This window comes from Agelaius phoeniceus, chromosome 20 (assembly GCF_051311805.1).
Source record: "Agelaius phoeniceus isolate bAgePho1 chromosome 20, bAgePho1.hap1, whole genome shotgun sequence".
Taxonomy (NCBI): Eukaryota; Metazoa; Chordata; class Aves; order Passeriformes; family Icteridae; genus Agelaius; species Agelaius phoeniceus.
Window position 1 is genome coordinate 3,016,019 of NC_135284.1, and position 18,186 is coordinate 3,034,204.

An 18,186-nucleotide genomic window follows, 5' to 3' on the forward strand; every position below is an offset into this window, starting at 1 on the left:
TGTGTTGTGTTAGAAAGTAATGCTGTACTAATTCTCTTAAGTAGTGTGCTAAGTACAGTTTTGGGTTATAACAAAATGTTAAAATAGAAACTATGCTATGTAGGATGCTTTTTTCTAAAGAAAGGGCTTGCACTGAGATAGCAGCCACAGGACACCTGAATCTTTCAGACAAAGAGAATTTTTTGCCCCATTATCAGAAGAAATGAACTTCTTCCTGCCTCACTCAGGCAGGGCGACACCGTCAGGATTCAGAGGAAGAAGCTGACACTGCCCAGACAGAATCCTGTGTTTGAATGGAATTTATGCATTATGGATGAGCTGTATGAATATGCAACAGGCTGTTGTTTTTAAGGGTTAATCCTCTGTTAACATGGGTCCTTTTTCAGGCTTATTTTGCCCAGAGGCAAAAGGTACCAAAAGGTACCCGGACGTCTGTAATACCCAGACGTCTGTAACTCTTTGTTTCTATTGTCTCATATCGTCCTAATTCAAATTGTCCAAATTATTATTACTCTAATTGTATTACTATTTTTACAACCATTTTATTACTATTAAACTTTTAAAATTTTAAAAACAAGTGATTGGCGTTTTTCACACCCAAACACCGGCTGCTCACCCCATCGCTCTGGCCACAGACGCCTCTAACCGGTGAAGCACTGCCCTCCCCTCCCAAAATAAAGTGTAAAAACCAACCAGGGGAGCTTGGCAGTGCCCAGGCAGCGTTTCTGACTCGAAGAGATCCCACAGCTGACTCTCCCATCTGCTGGCTGTTGTCATGGCAAGCAGGGAGGGGAAGCAGCAGCACCAGAGCTGCTCAGTCCTTGACACGCTCCATCCTTGGCCTGATGGCAGCTCCCCAGCACAACAATCCCAGCAGCAATTACTGAGGAGCTTTTAGAGCAGGGGAAAGCAAAAAAAAAAACAGATTAAAAAGCTATTTGAAACCTTGAGGCTGAATGCTGAGGGCACAGGAGAGCCAGGGCTGTGTGAGCTCAGCACACAATGGGGAGACACAGAGGCACTTCTTGGTGTCCCTGCTTGTCACAGAGCCTCGGGAGGCTGTGGGGACAGCACTTGGCAAAAGGACAATTGCTGCTGCTTTGTGAGCCTTGGTTGCAGTGTGGAAAAGCTTCAGGGAAGGTCTGAGGAGCTGATCTGTGTCCCTGCCAGCCCCAGCACCAGGCACAGAGGAGGGGACAAGACAAAAGGTGACTTTCAAGTGCAGGATTCAATTAAAGTCCAGCCACACCAATCACAATTCCACTGGCTGGGTTATTGTCTTACCTTGCTGGAGAATTTGGAGAGTATCTACAAAAAAAACTTCTTTACTGTTTCAGGAATGGCAAGGAGCTATTACTGAGCAAAAGCTTTATTGTTTCCAGTAGTAAAACACCACATAAAAGTTGTGAGGGATGGAGGTGAGAACAAGAAAATAATAAACACAAATGACCAGAGCAGACTAAGCACATTCACTGAGCTCTTCCTGCCCACATTGAGCTGGCTCAAAAGACAGGTACAGGTTTAGGGTAATATTCCAACAAAAGCCACAAAACACAACCAAGAGAATCACCACAAAGGGAAAAGTGGTCTTCAAAATAAAATAATGCACAGAGCTGCAGATGTTCCTCTATCACATTCAGTTGTGCCTGGATCACATTGTCCAGGACCAGATCCTTCCCTCAATCCAAGAGGAGCCTTTCCACAGCTGATTGAACAGTTCTGGTTTGAACTCAGGTGGAATTACCCCATGGAGTTAAAATACACAGGTAAGAAAGAAAAGTTTCTGGCCTCACTAGCACCAGAGCAACGTCAAATTTATCTCTGAGGGTGTTTTATAAAAGCTGGCCTCAGTTAAAAACCAAGCTGATGCCTCACAGTGGCACAGCAAGGACTCCCAGGCTCCTGTGCAGCCCATGGGGTGGGAAATGAGGGTGGGAATGGGGACACCAGAGACCTGCCTGCACTGCCCTGGAGAGAAGCACAAGGGACACAAGGAGAGCCAGAAATGACACTCAAGATTTTAAAAGCTCTTCCCAACTCAGTGTAGAGCTGGTGATGAGAAAGGAACAGGTTTAAGGAAAACAGAGTCGATTCCTAAAAGTCTTTTCCCTTCTCCTTGTGCTGTAGAATTAACTTTGCCTGGCAGGCCAGGCTGAGGCACTGCACTAATGAGCAAGGCAAGAATCACTTGGGTTGTCAAAAGCTTCAAGGCAAAACAGAACTTTTTTTGGTGCCTCCACACACTGGAAATTGAAGACCCTACAGGCCTGAAACCACACCAGTATTTCAGCTGACAGCTGGAGTTCCTTTTTCAGCTGCAGCTGATGGTTTTGGCATTCCCCCTTCCACAGATGCAGTTAATGGCCAGGTTAACAGCAGACCATGCCATAAAACATCTCTCAGTGGAGAACAACCTCATCCCCTGCTCTCTCCAGCACTGATGGTGTGCCCCTCACACTCTGTGATTTCTTTTTCTGCCATCTCAGGGAGCCCAAAGGTTTTGTTTCCATTTGTAAAAGGGCAGGAGGAGCAGATCACAGAGGGAAAGGTGGGAAGCATTTCACCAGCAAGCTGCCACAGCACATGACCTGGGGAGCAGTGAGGGAATGGCCTCTGTTGGGCCAGGCTCATCTGGAAAGCAAGCCAGGGATTGATTTCCCATCTCCTGCCAGAGTGTTCCAGCACCCAATCTCATTTATCTTCATCCTGCAGCCATTTGTAAGAACACACACTACATGCACACAAAGTGCCCAGAGCAAAGGGAAACAGAACAAAAGAGAAATAACCAGGGGAAAGGCTGACATTAATGGGCACAAATTGCCTTTAACTCCGTGATTTCAGAGGGAACTTTTTGGAATCCTTTGTTTCTTCATAATAGACAGGTCGGGTCCAAAGCATTTAATAAAATCCACAGACTCCCAGTGTGGGTTTTGTTCAGGCCTTCAAAGATCTAATTGCTCCAGAGATGTGAGGTAATTTGATTTTTCTCATCTGTCAGGCCTTAGAGGGAAATTGTCCATTCTGGAGGATAAGCAGGACCAGGGCATGCAGTTTTCAAGAGCCTGACTCATGATGACACCACCAGAGTCAGCCAGATGCTCAAGACTTCCAGGAAAAAGGCAAAAGAAGGTGTGCACGTGGGAGGGGAATCTGCAGAGCTTTACAGGATAAAGCCATTTGAAAGCTTTTATCCCATTTGGGCACTCACAGGCAGCCAGCTGGGCTGGGGTTTGGGGCTGTGCTCCCCTCAGGAGCTGCAGCAGACACATCTCCCCTGACCCCCACCCTCCCACGAGCACAAGGGGAGTGAAAAATCCCAGCAAAACCCTCGGAGTGTTCCTTTACCCTGAGCAGAGAGGGAGGGAACGGGAGCGCAGCTTCACCAGGTTCATCGGGGGCTTCTGGCTCCTGCTGCTCCCTCCAAACTCACTCCAAGCAGAACAACCGACAGCAAACACAGGGATGGGAGCAAATCCCAGCCCCAGGCTCTTTGCTGGGGCTCTCAGGGTCAGGCAGGGCTGTCCCAGCTCCACTGCCTGTGGAGCAGCATCACAGAGTCACCATCACCAATGGAGCAGCATCACAGAGTCACCACTGGCAGCAGCTCCTGTCTGGGGTGGGATCTGAGGAATGGCAGTGCTGGATCCAGGAAAAGGCAGCTCCATCTTCACCCCCCTCAGAATCAGGGCCGCGTTCTGGTGTGGGCTCCTCGTTTGCCTTCAGAAAAAAAAAAAAATAAAGAATGAAAGTTTTGTTTGGAAAGCAGCGAAGGGGAGAGGCTCCACAAAGTTATTTCACGTTGCTTTTGTGTGCTCAGTGCCATTTTGAGAGCTCCCTAAAAATAATAAAGAGAACATCTATGCATCATTAGTCCAGCAGTCAGAGCCCATTAGACTTGATTAAAGGAAGAAAAGCCAGGGGAGGGAAATGTGGAAAGGAGGAGAAATGAGGAGTTGTGCTGCTAGAAGTGGCCCTTCAGTCCACGTTCCCAGGTCAGAGAGGAACCAAGGCTCAGCTCTGAGGGGTGGCTGGGCAGATCTGCCATGAGACCTTCCTGCTCTGGGCCATGGACAGGAGCCACAGCACAGGGACAGCCCCAGAGCTGGGGATGGGCACAGGACAGCCCTGCTCGACGCCAGGTTTGGGCTCCTGTTGACTGAACAAACCTGAGCTGATCCCTTCAGTGCCCTGGCCAAGCTCAGGCTCTGCTGGGACACCCTGCTGCTCCTCCTGGAGAAAGGACAGGGGAACCACAGCATTCAGTGCCAATTGTCCAAGGCAAGAGCAGTCCCGAAGCAAATTCCTCCCAGCAGCTGCTGCCTGACATCCCTGCTGAAAGATAACCACAGAACCTCTCCCTGTGTTTACAAAGGCTCCAAAATCCACTTTTCACTTCTATCTGGCTGACTTCCCCTGCTCTTCCCTTCCTGCTTTGTTTGCAAAGCTGCCATCAACTCCTGCCCTCGGCGCTTTGTGCAAAATGCTGAATGGGAAGTTGGAGTGAATGTATTGCAGAGTGAATGTATTGAGGAGGTGGGGACAGGAGGCCAGACAGGCTGTTTGATCACAGACCAAAGCACAGACCTCTGCAGTGGGAAAGGAGGCACAAAAACAGGAGTTTCATCCTCAGCAGCAGACTTGTTTCCTGATAGATTGAGTGAAAGAGCTGAGAGAATGAATCTTTGTCATCCCTCTATTTTGAAGGAAGAAGCCTTCAATTTAAAACTCCATAAAGAATTACAGGAGTAGTGAAAGTAATTTATTTTTTAGTTACTTGAGCCTTTATTCGCTTAACTCCGAGGCGGGCTTGAAAGAGCTGGAAATGTTTTGCTTCTTCCACTCGAGGATGAAAATATTTTAATTCCCTCAAACATGGAAAGGGGCACAGGCTTCTCCTGAGGTTCATATTTACAAATGCATTGTATCTGGAATGCAAACTTGAATCATTTCCTAACGCTGCCACTACCCAGAGCTATGTTTTATTTATAAGTACAGCAGGACCACTCGGTGCTCTGTGGATCTGAGGAGGCAGAGACAGCTCAAAGCTCCTCAGCCATGAAGGCACAATTCAATTTTTTCACTTTGGGGAAGACAGACAACTTATCCTCCTCCTTGGCAGCAGGAAAACTCAATCCCAGGGAGCTCTGAGCAAAACAGCAGTGCCCAAAATGTGATGAGGCAGCCAGTGAAGGGAGCAGAGGCTTGGATGGGTGTGGGTGAGGGTCTTTCCTTCATATCTGATCCCCCTGTCCTTCCCAAATTGTGCCCTAAATGCAGGCAGAGGGAGGAGGAGCAGGGATTTCCCACCTCTTCCAGCCTGCTGCAAAACCAGCCCTGGAAATCCACACAAACAAGGAGCAAGCCTGAAAACATTTCAGCAACTTTCTCGCCAGGCACAAGAAAACAAAAGTCAACTCCCCAAAGACTGCCATGAAGCAAGTAATTAAAGAAATTACTACCTCATTTGGAGCATAATTACTGTTAGGACAGTTTTTTTTCCCTTCCTACATGGAATGGAGTAGTCAGACCCACTGAAGCAAAATGCTACCTCCTCATGGTCCCTGAGGGAGCAAAGCAGACATCTGAGAAGAAGAGTGGAAGTGAAAATAGAAGTTAATGCTTTAACTTCAAAGATGCCCAGAGAATTTCCTGCCACAACAATAATGCTGGATGGCTCTGCCTGGCTCATGTATTAACAGCTTGAATATTTATGAGCAAAAGTGGATGCCTAGCCCAGCCAGGGAGGCATTGAGCCCACAGGGAGACACCACCTCATTTCTAAATCCAGTCAATTCCTGAAAGACGGGGCATAAATCTCCCCAAATTAAGAGAGCTGGGAGCAGCACTCCCTGTCCATCTCCCTCAGCTCTGCTCAGCCTCTCCCAGCACAAAGGAGGCACCCAGGAGACGCAGGAGAAGGGTTCAGGCTGGACCTGGTGACATCTGGGGACCTTTGCAGCAGGTCTCACCCCGTGCCTGCACACCAGAGCATTTCTGACCCTCAGCAGGCAGTGCCACCCTTGTCTCAGCTCTGTTTAAGGCCGCTCTGTTGAAGTGCCAGCTGCTGCACCACTCTTTAAGTATTAATGATTTAGACAACACATTGGCAAGCAGGCAGAGATGGGGAGGCTGTGATTTGCACTCACTCATTAAGAGCTTCTCTCCTGGCTGCCTCTCAGAGCTGATTCCAGCAGGAATCAGAGCTTCTGCAGCCCCACAGCCCATGCCAGGCTGGTTCCCCGCTCCCCAGCAGCCAGCTGCTCATGGAACAGCCAGCAGGATTCACCATTTCTGGGGCAGATTCCTCAGAAGATGCTGAGAACCCCATCAGCTGGCACCCATCAGTGCAGAACTTGCTGCTGATCTGAGGGGAGATGACTTTGGTTTCATTTACCCCCTGCAGCAGGCCCAAGCTCGGATTTCTTATCTCCATTAAAAGCTCTCCCTGGGCTAATGAAAACCACTGTAAGATACTGATCATTTCTTTGTTTCATTCTGTTTAATATTCCCCTTCCTTAATAAAAACATCATAATCAACACAAGTGAGGATTTTGCTCTTTTTTAAGGCATCTCTCAGCATCAGCTGTGCAGCCAGAGCAAGGTGAGTCACCTGCCCTAGCTGGGAGCAAGAGGGAAAAAGGAAGACTGCTCTTCTTCCATATGTGCAAATTTAATTTTCTTTAGGATAAAACCTGCTTCAGGACAATGAGTGTGTGACCTTCCTCTTGAAAGCTATCAGGTCAGAGCAGGCACCTCCAGGAACTGCAGCTTCAGAAGCAGAGGGAGCAGCAGCCCCTCCGAAAACAGGGCTTTTGAAAGGCTTTGAGAGCAGGTGGTAAAAAAATTAAAAAAAAAATAAAATAAAACTGGCAGCCTCTCAACTCACCACTCTCCTGAAACTTTGGCACATGGGCTGAGGTTGCCTCAATCCCAATGCAGCTCTGACAATGAGTCATTTTATGACAAACTCCAGGCTTCATTATCAGCCCCAGCGAAGCCCAGGCAGGGCTGGAGCAGTGCACTGGAAACCTCCAACCTCTCCTTAAGAGCTCCTTGTCCTCCCCTGGCCAAAACCCTGCTGCTGGCTTGGTCTTCAGGCTGAAAGAGCCCAGGACAGAGAGAGCAGCTGCTTTTGCAGCACCTGTCCCCAGTTCCCTGCTCTGGAGGTGGCCTGGGATCTCAGGATGCTCCGCGAAGCCGCACTTGAGAGCGGAGTTAGAGCAGAGGTGAGAAAAGAAGTGCAAAGAAAGAACAACACCTGAGGTGATAATATGGAGCAAAAATTGCTCCTGACAGGGCGTTCTAAAGGTGCAGAAAATCAGCTTTTAACAGCCCCATCCTGCAGCTGAGGATCAGCAGCTGAAATGAGGAAAGATCTTTGCCCCTTACTCTGCTCTTAGGGCAGAGCTCAGGGAAGGGAAAGGGCAGGGAGAGGCTGGGAACCCTGAAATCCACCACTCTTTAAAGATCTCAACAGCAGGAGCAGCCTCTGTTAGTTGGCAAAGAGAGGCACCCAAAGTTCTGATTTCTTGCCTCCCTGCCTGGATTTGGGGGCCCACAGAGCCCCTGTACCTGAGCTCTGCTCTGAACAAAGCAGCCCCTTCTGCAGGAGCACTGAGAAATAAATGACCCCAGACATAACAAAGATCTTTACAGAAACTCCCTAGGCAGCCAACCTGGCTTAACCTTCTCCTTAGCAGGATCCTCTCTACATCTCAGGGCCAGTTTTAACTGGGCTCAGGAGATTGCTGCAGTTTTCCTTTTTTAAATATCAGCCCATGCTAGCTGTCACTTCAGCTCTCCCCCATCTTCACAGGGAGATCCCTCTGGAAAGATCTGACCCCTTGTGCCAAGCTTTGCATATGGAGTTTTTAGCAGGAAAATGGGGGGTTTTCTTCTTTTTTTTTTTTTTTTTTTTTTTTTTTTTTTGCCTCTGAAATAGAGTTTGCACTGTCATGGCCAGGCAGGAGTTGGCTCAAAGAGCAGGCAGAGAAGCTACAGAACACTGAGTACAAACACATTGTCCAGGAGTGGATCCATCTATCCACCAGAGGCAGCACCCAAAGGGTCACCTGCTGTCCACCAACACCCACTCCAACCCCAAGGACAACCTGCAGCTCCCCTCCACAGGCAGCAGGAATCCACCCTCTCTAATCCTGCACAACAGGAGCTTAAAATAAACCCCCCAGGGCAGGCTCTAATCCAGGGGGAGGAAGGACAGAGCAGAAGAATCACTTGTTTGGTTTGTCTGGTGAAAAACCAAAGGAAAACTGCCAGTGCCTAGAAGCTGGGGAGGGAGGGAAGAGCAGAGGAACAATTTTATGCTGCCTGTTTCTAGCACAGGAAGAGAAGGGAGGGAGGGGGACCACGGCTCCCTGGTGCACTGAAGGATGAACCTCCTCTCTCTAATCCAATTTATGCCTCAACATGGCCAGCACCAAGCAGGCTCAGGAAGAACAGCAGAGGCAGTTCAGAGGGCAGGAATGCTGAGGAGGGAGCGGGGCTGGATGATAACTTGAGGGGTTAGTGACTAAATTAGTGGGAACTGCAGAGAGAACACATTTGCATCTCTTTCAGCTGCTTCAGGTGTGATAGCAGCCTCTGCTTTCCCAGTCACTTAATTGTTCTGAGGTTTTTTGAGGGGGAAAAAGTGTCTTTCTTCTGCACTGCAGAGTTCTGGGAAGAGCCATGCTTGGCTTTAAGAGCAACCTCACTCCAGGAAAAATGTTACTCGGTCTCATAAAGCTGCTGGACTTTGCTTTGCTTCAGGAGAAGCTCAATCTGTTCTGCTGGCTCTGCAGGACACAGAGGAGCTCTGCAGAGCCACAGCCCCAGGCTCTGAGTGCTCCTGGCCGTGGGTGTAGGCAGCTCCCACCCCAGACCATTACTCATGTTGCAGAAAAGCTTTTGCATTCAGGGAAGAGAGTGTGACACTGTGACAGCATCTGCTAATACGAAAAGAAAAGAAGCAGAGTGGCACAATGCCAGTGCCCCCATGAAAATACACTCTCCCTGGTGTCTGCTGTGAGATGTGACCAGGAATAGAGCAAAACAGGCTCCCACTTAGAAATAAAGAAGAGAAAACTCTATTAACTTACAACTATATGTAAAAAGAAACACACAGAAAGAATGAAAACCTTCCAAAAACGTTTCCTCCTCCCCCCAGCAGATTTCCAATACATCCATCCCTCAGATCACCAACTCTCAGTCCATCACCACCCTTTAGATAATCAATTCTCCATTCATCAAGGGGTGAGGAGTCCCTCTTGTGCCATAGGCTTCCCCTGGAAACACGGTTGAGACCTCTTGACCACAGCATCCCAAAAACCTCACTTCCTCTCAAACCACGACACAGAGAAAAGTGATCCTAGGCCCACAGCTTTGTGTGCCTCTGGCAATTCAAACTGTCCAAATTATTATTACTCTAACAGTACTACTATTTTTACAACCGTTTTATTACTATTAAACTTTTAAAATTTTAAAAACAAGTGATTGGCGTTTTTCACACCCAAACACCAGCTGCTCACCCAATCGCTCCGGCCACAGACGGCTCTGACAGGGGAAGCACTGCCCTCCCCTCCCCTGCCAAAATAAAGTGTAAAAGCACACAAAGCCCTTGGGAAAGCACACAAAACCCTTTGGGAAAGCTGTGCTTTCAGGGGGTTCAGCCCCAAGAAGCAGGGGTGTGCCCAGAGAGGGGGTGCAGCTTACCAGGGCTGCTGGTGCCGGTGTCGCCGTGGCGCCTGTCCAAGGCTTGGTCACCCTGGCCGCTCTCCGTGGGGCTGAGCTCGGCCCCCTGCTCACTGCCCAGGCTGCTGTGGCTGCCCCACAGCTGGGGACACTGCGGGGGCTCCAGGGCTCTGCTCCTGGCCTGGCTGGGTCCACTGGTGGGTGCTGTAGGGACAGGACAGAGATGAGCTGAGGGCGTGGAAGGGGGTGGTGTTGTATTTAGGGGAAGGAATGATGAATCTGGCTCCGTGTTCTCAGAAGGCTGATTTGTTGTTTTATGATACTATATTATATTAAAGAATGCTATACTAAACTATACAAAAGAATACAGAAAGGATGCTTGCAGAAAGCTAAAAAGATAAGAATGAAAACTCTTTCCAGAGTCCCAACACAGCTTGGCACTGATTGGCCAATAAGTCAAATAATTCACAGCAAAAACCAGTGAAACAATCACCTGATGGTAAACAATCTCCAAACACATTCCAAAGGAGCAAAACACAGGAGAAGCAAATCAGATAATTATTGTTTTCCCTTTTCTCTGAGGCTTCTCAGCTTCCCAGGAGAAAAATCCTGAGTGAAGGGATTTTTCCAGAAAATGTGAATGCAGAATTTTCCAGACAATGTGAATTCAGAATCCACAGGATGTGGATACTGAACTGGGTCCTACAGGAGCAGGAACATCCCAGCTCCAGCCAGGAGCCCTCAGGAGCAGGGTCAGCCCCAGTTCTTGTGCTCTGCTCCCAGGAAACACCAGTGATTCCAGGAGTGAGGAGCTGGCCAGGGATGCGGTGCCAGGAGCTGTCACATTCACATTTTCTGAAAAATCCCTTTGCCCAGGATTTTTCTCCTGGGAAGCTGAGAAGCCTCTGAGAAAAGGGAAAACCATAATTATCTGATTTGCTTCTCCTGTGTTTTGCTCCTTTGGAATGTGTTTGGAGATTGTTTCATTTGTTTCTGCTGTGAGTTGTTTTCACTCATTGGCCAATCAGTGCCAAGCTGTGTTGGGATTCTGGAAAGAGTTTTCATTCTTATCTTTTTAGCTTTCTGTAAGCATCCTTTCTGTATTCTTTAGTACAGTTTAGTTTAGCATTCTTTAATATAATATAGTATCATAAAATAATAAATCAGCCTTCTGAGAACACGGAGCCAGATTCATCATTCCTCCCTGCCACGAGGGTCCCCACAAATACAATAAGGAGCAGCTCCCAGCTCCTGGAATGCTGCAGGCCATGCAAGGAGCCAGGGAGAAATCCCAGGGAGAAAGGCTCAGACCCTCACCCAGCACACCCAAGAGCCAAACACTGAATCACTTCACACCTCCCACCCTCCAGCCACAGGGAAGTGCAGCTCCTCACCCATTCCTGCTTGGAGCTTTCTCCCTTGAGAGCCTTTTGATCCCACAGGGCCAGGTTTGTCATCCAGGCTGGAGGAACTGAGCTCCGAGTCGCTCTCACTGTCACTGGAAACCACTGCAGGAGAGATCAGGGGGAGGAGAGGAGACAGACACTCAGCCACAACATCCACAACACTCCCCAAAGAGCTGCCAGCCGGATCCAAAGGGAACAGGAACCAACTCTGACTCCCTGCTCACGTCCTCCCTCCCCAGAGGAGACCCTTCCTGCTGCTCCTTCCTCCATGAATCCTCTGGAAATGCTGGAAATCACCACAGCACGAGGTGGTTTCACTCCTTGCAGATGATTTAGAACTCTAGAAGGTGCAGACACCACCAGTGCTTCTCTCCTAAAGCTGGCTGGGACCACGGGGGTGTGGTGCTTGTGGGGTCCCCAGGATGAGAATTTGGCTCCATGTTATCAGAAGGCTGATATATGATATGATATGATATGATATGATATATGATATGATATGATATGATATGATATGATATTATATTATATTATATTTTACATTATTTATATTATATTATATTACATTATATTATACTATATTTTAAATTATTTATATGATATTATTTATATGATATGATATGATATGATATTATATTATATTATATTATATTATATTTTACATTATTTATATTATATTATATTACATTATATTATACTATATTTTAAATTATTTATATGATATTATTTATATTATATTATATTGCTATACTAAAACTATACTAAAGAAAGAGAAAGGACACATCAAAAGGCTTCAACAAGAATGAATAATAAAAACCTGTGACTCCTCAGAACCTCGACACAGCTGGACCATGACTGGTCACTAAATTAAAACAATTCCCATGGAACCAAATCAAACAACCACCTGTTGGCAAACAATGTCCAAGCCCCATTTCCAAAGCAGCAAACACAGGAGCAGCAATCAGATAATTATTGTTTTCATTCCTCTCTGAGGCTTCTCAGCTTCCCAGGAGAAAATCCTGGGCAAAGAGGATTTTTCAGAAAATGTCCTGGTGACACGGGGGTGCCACTCTCTGCTGCCACTGACCCACCCCAGCAAGCCCCTTCCTCCTGATATTTGCTGCCTCCCACCCAAAGTGGCTCCCTGAGGGATGGTACAGGGCTGGCTCCTGCTCAGCTGCCCCTGCTCCACCCCTGGCTGATGAGGGCAGAGGGGTTGTTCCCCTCCAAGCTGCATTTCAAGTGTGGCAGGGTCTAAGAGGAAAACACCAGATAAATCCTGAGCACATCCAACCATCCCCATCAGCAAATTCTGTTACTCCAGCATCCCCAAAGCTCCAAAGGGTCACCCCTTTTCCTCAAGGAAACTCTTCTCCTGTTTCAAAGCTGCTTTTTTTTTCTCCTCTGTGTTTTTCTTCCCCCTGAATCCTGGCTCTCTTCCTGCTGCTTTCCACTCCCCATATTTTCCAAAAGAGCTGCAGGAGCCTCATTTTGCCAGACACAGCTTCCCAAACTGGCAGGTTCTTTCCACTTTTCCATGCAATTATGCAAACACCTCTCCTGCTTACACTGGTGTAAAAGATAACTCGACTGCCAGCTGCTCTGGGTAAAATTAAAATAATGTTTTTTCCCAATTCCTGGGTTTTTGTGGTGGTTTGATCTCAGAACAGAAATGGTGGGGCTGAGGAGGAAAGTAATGGGAAAAAAAATCTGGTTTTTGTTTGAGGGATTGCACTTCTCCATCTGAGCAGGCAGATACCAGCTCTCCTGGCAGCCACTTCAAACAGCAGGTCACAACTCCTGGTGAAAAGTACAAAATCAGCCCACGAGGGATGTAAAGTAGGTAACACTGCAACCTGCAGCCTCTCCTGAGGGAAAAGGAAGCCCCAAGGATGTTTTTTAGACCCACCAGGCCATCTCCAGAAGCTGACACTGCTGTGAGAAGCGATTTTCTCTGTGGGGATGTGGGTGCAGGGGAACAAGGTGACACCCCCGGGGTAACACAGAGCTGTCAGCTCATCCCTCTGTGTCAGCCCAAAGCCCCCAGCACTCCCCAGGGCAGCAGGATGGGAATCCCTCCCCTTGCACAGAGCAGGAGCTGTCAAATATTCCTGCCAAGCACCTCTGCAGGCACTGCTGTATTCAAAGATCTGTGCTACACAAAATATTTCATTTAAAATAAAGAGGAAGGAATACCTAAAGTAATGCTAACATCTCTGAGGATATTAAAGTTGGCAGCCAGTGTTATTGCAAAGCATTATTGAAGTTGCCCTGGCAGGCAGCTCCTCACACACACCCTGCACAGCCTTTCCCTGCAGGGAAAAAGGCTCTTTTAAAAGCTGGGGGGCTGCAATGCTGGCTAAGAGTCCTCAAAGCAAAGGTTTGTCTAAAAAATATCTTCATTACTACCTGGGAACTTCAGGAAAAACATCTTCAGAACTCCCTGGGAGAGGTGGGGAGCTCTATATAAACACTGCTAAAAACAATCCATACATACCAGAGTGTTTTTTTTTTTTTTTCCTATATAATCCAAATCTCAGCTGCAAGACTCATTCTGACCATCTTATTGCTCAATTCTCTCAGAAAATGAAGTCCTGTTCCACTTGGTCATCATCTTTTTTTTTTTTTTTTCTTTCTTTTTTTGCTCTCCTGGATTCATAAAATCCATTTCCTCAGCACAGCTCCTTCCTCCATGAATCCTCTGGAAATGCTGGGAGCCAGGATTTATTTGGAGAAGGCCCCAGTGAATCAGTGGAGGTGACTTTAGCTGCCTGTCCCTGCTGCCATTCAGCAGCTCAGAGAGAACCAGCACAAGAGGAAGAAGAAAATATTAATGACTGGGAGGCACTCTCACCACAGGACCAGCCCTGTCTGCTCTCATTTCCTCTGCTGCCAATAAGATTGTCTTTTACTCACTGCACCAAAGTCTCCCTTTCAGGTAATCCTTCATCCAAACCTTCTGCTGGCACTTTCCAGAGCCCAGAAGTATTAAATCTGGTGTTCCAGCAGTTGCTGATATATCAATGGGAGTTGTTGGACAGCTGTTCTTTCAGAGGATGGAACAGATTTATCCCTATCTCCAGCTGACTGGGGGAAAAAAAAAAAAAGCTCATAAAATAAAATCTGCTGAGATAAAACTTGCTAGAAAAGCAATATTTCCACAGGGAATGGGTCACTCAGTGAGAGCCTGGAGCCCTGCAGCTGCTGGCAGAGCCCAGCTCCCTCCACACGTGCCTCAATCCCCAAGCCAGGGCCACACAGGGGATGGTGAAGGACAATTCTGGCTGTTCCTATTCCCAGAGGCAAATCAGGATGTGAGGAGGCTGTGCTGAGGCCAAGGGGAAGGAGCACTTGGCTGGGGCTGGGAGCTGGTGTTAAATGTGTGTTTTTAAAGCCATCCCAGCTCCCTGGTGCTGCCAGCTCAGGGCAGGCCCAGCCTGGCACACACACGCACAGAGCCCTTGGCACCTCCTGCAGCTGCCAAAAACAGCAAAAGCACGTGGGAATCACAGCCCCGGGGTGAGCACAGCCCCTGCAGCACCCAGAATTTTTGGCAAGCACAGGGAGCAGGGAGGGTCACAGCTCCTGGTCAGTGCAGGTGGGGGAGTGAGAGAAAATGAGGATTTTTACTGCCCAGGGTCCCACGGCCAGATCACACCCCAAGAAGGAAAAGGTGACTGGAGCCAGCCCTTGCCCCTTTCAGGAGCAGCACAAGTTGCAGTTTTGCCAGTGCAAAGTTGGCAGGTTGGGGGACCTGCAGCAACCCCCCAGCACATCCCTTTCTGCTCCATCCCCCTGCATCCCCCTGCATCCCCCTGCCCAGGGCTGCTCCCCTGCCTCTGGCACATCCCACTGCTTGGCAACAGGGATGGAACAGGAAAACCCCGCAGGGACCAGCAGGCAGCCCTCCTGCCAAGCAGTGCAGCAGCTCAGGGATCACACTTCTGTTTGCTTTCCAGCTTTTTCCTGCACAACTCAGAGCCTGGATCAGGAAAGCCCTTGCTGCTCTCGCTCCCTCCCCCTGACCCAGCTGAGAATCCCACCCACATTCCAGCACACGGAGCAGAGCTGCTGCCCAGCAAAAGAAATATTGCTGCCATTCTCCTCCTGACAATACATTTGTGCCTTAATTAATAGCAGGGTTCCCATGGCAACTGCTTGTTTATAACAGGAAAACCAAAGGCACCAGCAAATCCCAGTGGCAGCGAGCACGGGAGAAATACTGGGTGTGCAAAAATGAAACTTCTGCCTTCCACCCTCCTGCAGTGGGAGCAAATTCCCAGGTTCTGACACTGATCCCTCCCTTTTGAGGGGGGAAAAAGGGACATTTGAGGTTTGTCCCATCTCTGCTGCATGGCAGCTCCTGGCATGGAGGGTGTGGCAGGACTGGGCTGGCCCCACCTGACCTGAATCCCTGAAGAGCTCAGAGCTGGCTCCCCTTCAGCACCTCAGGGATGAGCAGAGGGGCTGGACAGGGCTGGCCAAGATGATGGAAAGCCCAGGGAGAGCAGCCTGTCAGAGGCAGGAGTGTTAAATGCCAGAGCTCATTCCCAGCAACATCCGGCCAAGCAAGCTGCAGGGCTGTGCTCCCAGCTGCAAGGACATGTCTGGGGGAGCCTGCACCAGGTGTGAGCTGACAAATGCTATCAGCCAGGCACAGGGAACCAGCCCAGGCCAGCTCCAGCTGCAGGTTCACCCTGGCAATATCATGGATCCACATCTCCACGGGGGAAGGAGCTGCCCTGCCCACGGCAGAGCTGGGGGATGACAAACAGCAGGAGCCCCAGCACTGGCGGCTTCAAAGGAGGTAAAAGGAGGGGGGAGATGCACAAGTTCCCAGCTCCAGAGATGAATTACAGCCTGCAGTGCCCACTGAAAGCTGGCCAGAGGACAGGCAGGGCAACAGGGAAAGAAAGCACCAGAAAATAAAGCCATAAATTAATATTACCCAACTCATAAAGCAGCAGCCAGACAAACATCAGAGAGCAGGGACAGAGGCAGCTCACCACCCACATCAAGGCTCACCAAAGGTCACTTTGCTGTCCTCCCCTGCTCCTGCCTGTATTTATGGGGAAGCCTTCTCCAAAAAACAGAACTCAGCTGAAAAGCTGAACTAAGCAGGCCAGGCCTGGGCTCAACAGCTTCAACTCTTAATGTTATTTCTGTCATGTGAACAAAAAACAACCTCCTCAATCAGTCCCTCTGCTAAGACAACTCCTTCCAAGCATCTCCTGGAGGGCAACACAACCATCTATTGTTGATCTAATTTGTGTTTAATTACAAAAGTTACAGCAGGGCTGGGAGTGCTTTCTTAGCTGGGCCCTGAAGAGCAGGTTTGTAAAACCAAGGCTCCCGAGGTTTCTTTATTAAAAGGTTATTTCCCCCTGCACTTCTGCTGAGTGGAGGAGAGCATGCAGCTGCTTCACTGGAGAGGTCTTCTCCAGCTGAGGGGATCTAACAGCAAAAAACAGAAGGGGAAAGGCCAGACAGTTCTGCTAATCCACACAGAGAGAAAGGAAATCAAAGCAGAACCGGCAGCAGCTCTGATGCTGCAGCACTCACATGCTGGCAGAGCAACTCCTAACTCAGCTCACAGTGACTTGAGGAATCTGCCCAGCAGAGCAGCAGAAGTGAGGAGCAAGGAGGGAGGGAATGAGCCCAGTTTTGGGTCAGCCCTGGCTGCACAGCCCCAGTTTTGGGTCAGCCCTGGCTGCACAGTGCTGGCCAGCAGTGGCACAGCCCCAGTTTTGGGTCAGCCCTGGCTGCACAGTGCTGGCCAGCAGTGGCACAGCCCCAGTTTTGGGTCAGCCCTGGCTGCACAGTGCTGGCCAGCAGTGGCACAGTCCCTGAGTTCAGCAGGAGCAGCTCCTCAGGCAGCTCTCTGTTCCATGGCTGTGTACTGAAGGAGAAGGAATGAAAAACAGTGGGGTGAGGGCTGCAAGGAATGGAGGAAAGCAGGGCTGGACTGAAGGACAGGCACTCCAGGAGGACTGGGACTAATCTGAGCACTTCAACATCAGCGAATCCTCCAAAAACCATGAAACTCCAACATCCACATGGGGCACACACCACACCTTGTGGGACAACACCCCTAGCAGAGAACTTCCCTGACTGCTGGGAAGCAAGAGGAGAAGGCAGCTCCTTCTCCCACCTGTTTTTTGGGGGGGACAACCAACCTTTTCCCCTGGCCCAGGTGAAGGGGCGGCTGCTCCCGGCGCTCTCGGGCTCCTGCCAGGGCTGGGCCTGCAGCTCCAGGGCTTTGCTGCTGCTGCTGCTCTTCAGAGGGGGGATGTACTTGGGCAGCCCTTTGTAGAACCATGCCCCAGACCTCTTCCAGACCTGCCAGAGACACAGACAGGACACCTTAAGCTGGGTTTTTACAGCAAAATGAGCTCCCCACCAAGCTTGGCCCAGCCGCTCGCTCTGATCCCAATTTCCTGCCTGGATTCATCTCTGTCCTCCTTCCACAGCTGAAAAATCCCAGCTGGGAGGAAGCAGCAGGTACAGATGGAAGGAGGAGCAGAAGGTGGTGGCAGAAGTGCTGCCTCATGCTGGACCTACAGCACAACCCCAGTGTTCATCCCACAGAGCAACTCAGGCCAAGCCAGGTCGTGTAATGAGCTTGAGAAAACAAGAAGAACTCTCAAATAACCTGAACCTGCAGCAGGAAATGGACCTCGAGCACCAAACTGTAATATCTGCTGTAAGAACAGCCTCCTCTCCAATTTAGCTTTAATGCAGCTTATGATGAAGGCACTCTATTAGGTATATTTAATATAAAGCCTGCTGTAAGCCAGGGGAAGGGAGAAGGGTGGCAGCTCAGACAAGGAGAAATGGCCTCTTACAAACCTAATTCTTGTGTGCCTTCCAGCAGCCTGATAATGAGCTAATGACACAGGCAGGGCAAAAATAAGTTAATATAGTAAAAATATCATTTTTTACTTCTTGCACTTCTGCTCAGAGTGAAGGAGATCATCAGTGCTCCCACTCCAAGTTCCCACAGCATTTTACACACAGTTTCATCATGATGGCAATGGGTGCAAATGCAGATACCCCTAATTGCAGCAATACATTTGCAATTTGCCTTTAGAGC

General features: G+C 49.0%; 1 protein-coding gene across 9 annotated transcripts in view; it reads right to left on the bottom strand.

Annotated features, from left to right (window-relative positions):
• Positions 1-1,353: 1,353 nt before the first annotated feature.
• RPH3AL (rabphilin 3A like (without C2 domains)) overlaps positions 1,354-18,186 on the bottom strand; it is a 46,151-nt gene continuing 29,318 nt past the window's right edge. For 8 of the 9 annotated variants that reach the window (XM_077188522.1, XM_077188523.1, XM_077188521.1 and 5 more), the window contains 4 exons: positions 17,270-17,432; positions 11,085-11,198; positions 9,712-9,894; positions 1,354-3,717 (listed from right to left, as the gene is read on the bottom strand). In XM_077188522.1, the coding sequence (XP_077044637.1) occupies positions 3,683-3,717; positions 9,712-9,894; positions 11,085-11,198; positions 17,270-17,432 (495 nt within the window). In that variant the 3' untranslated portion in view covers positions 1,354-3,682. The remainder of the gene's footprint in view (positions 3,718-9,711; positions 9,895-11,084; positions 11,199-17,269; positions 17,433-18,186) is intronic. The other variant, XM_077188517.1, reaches the window with a different exon arrangement.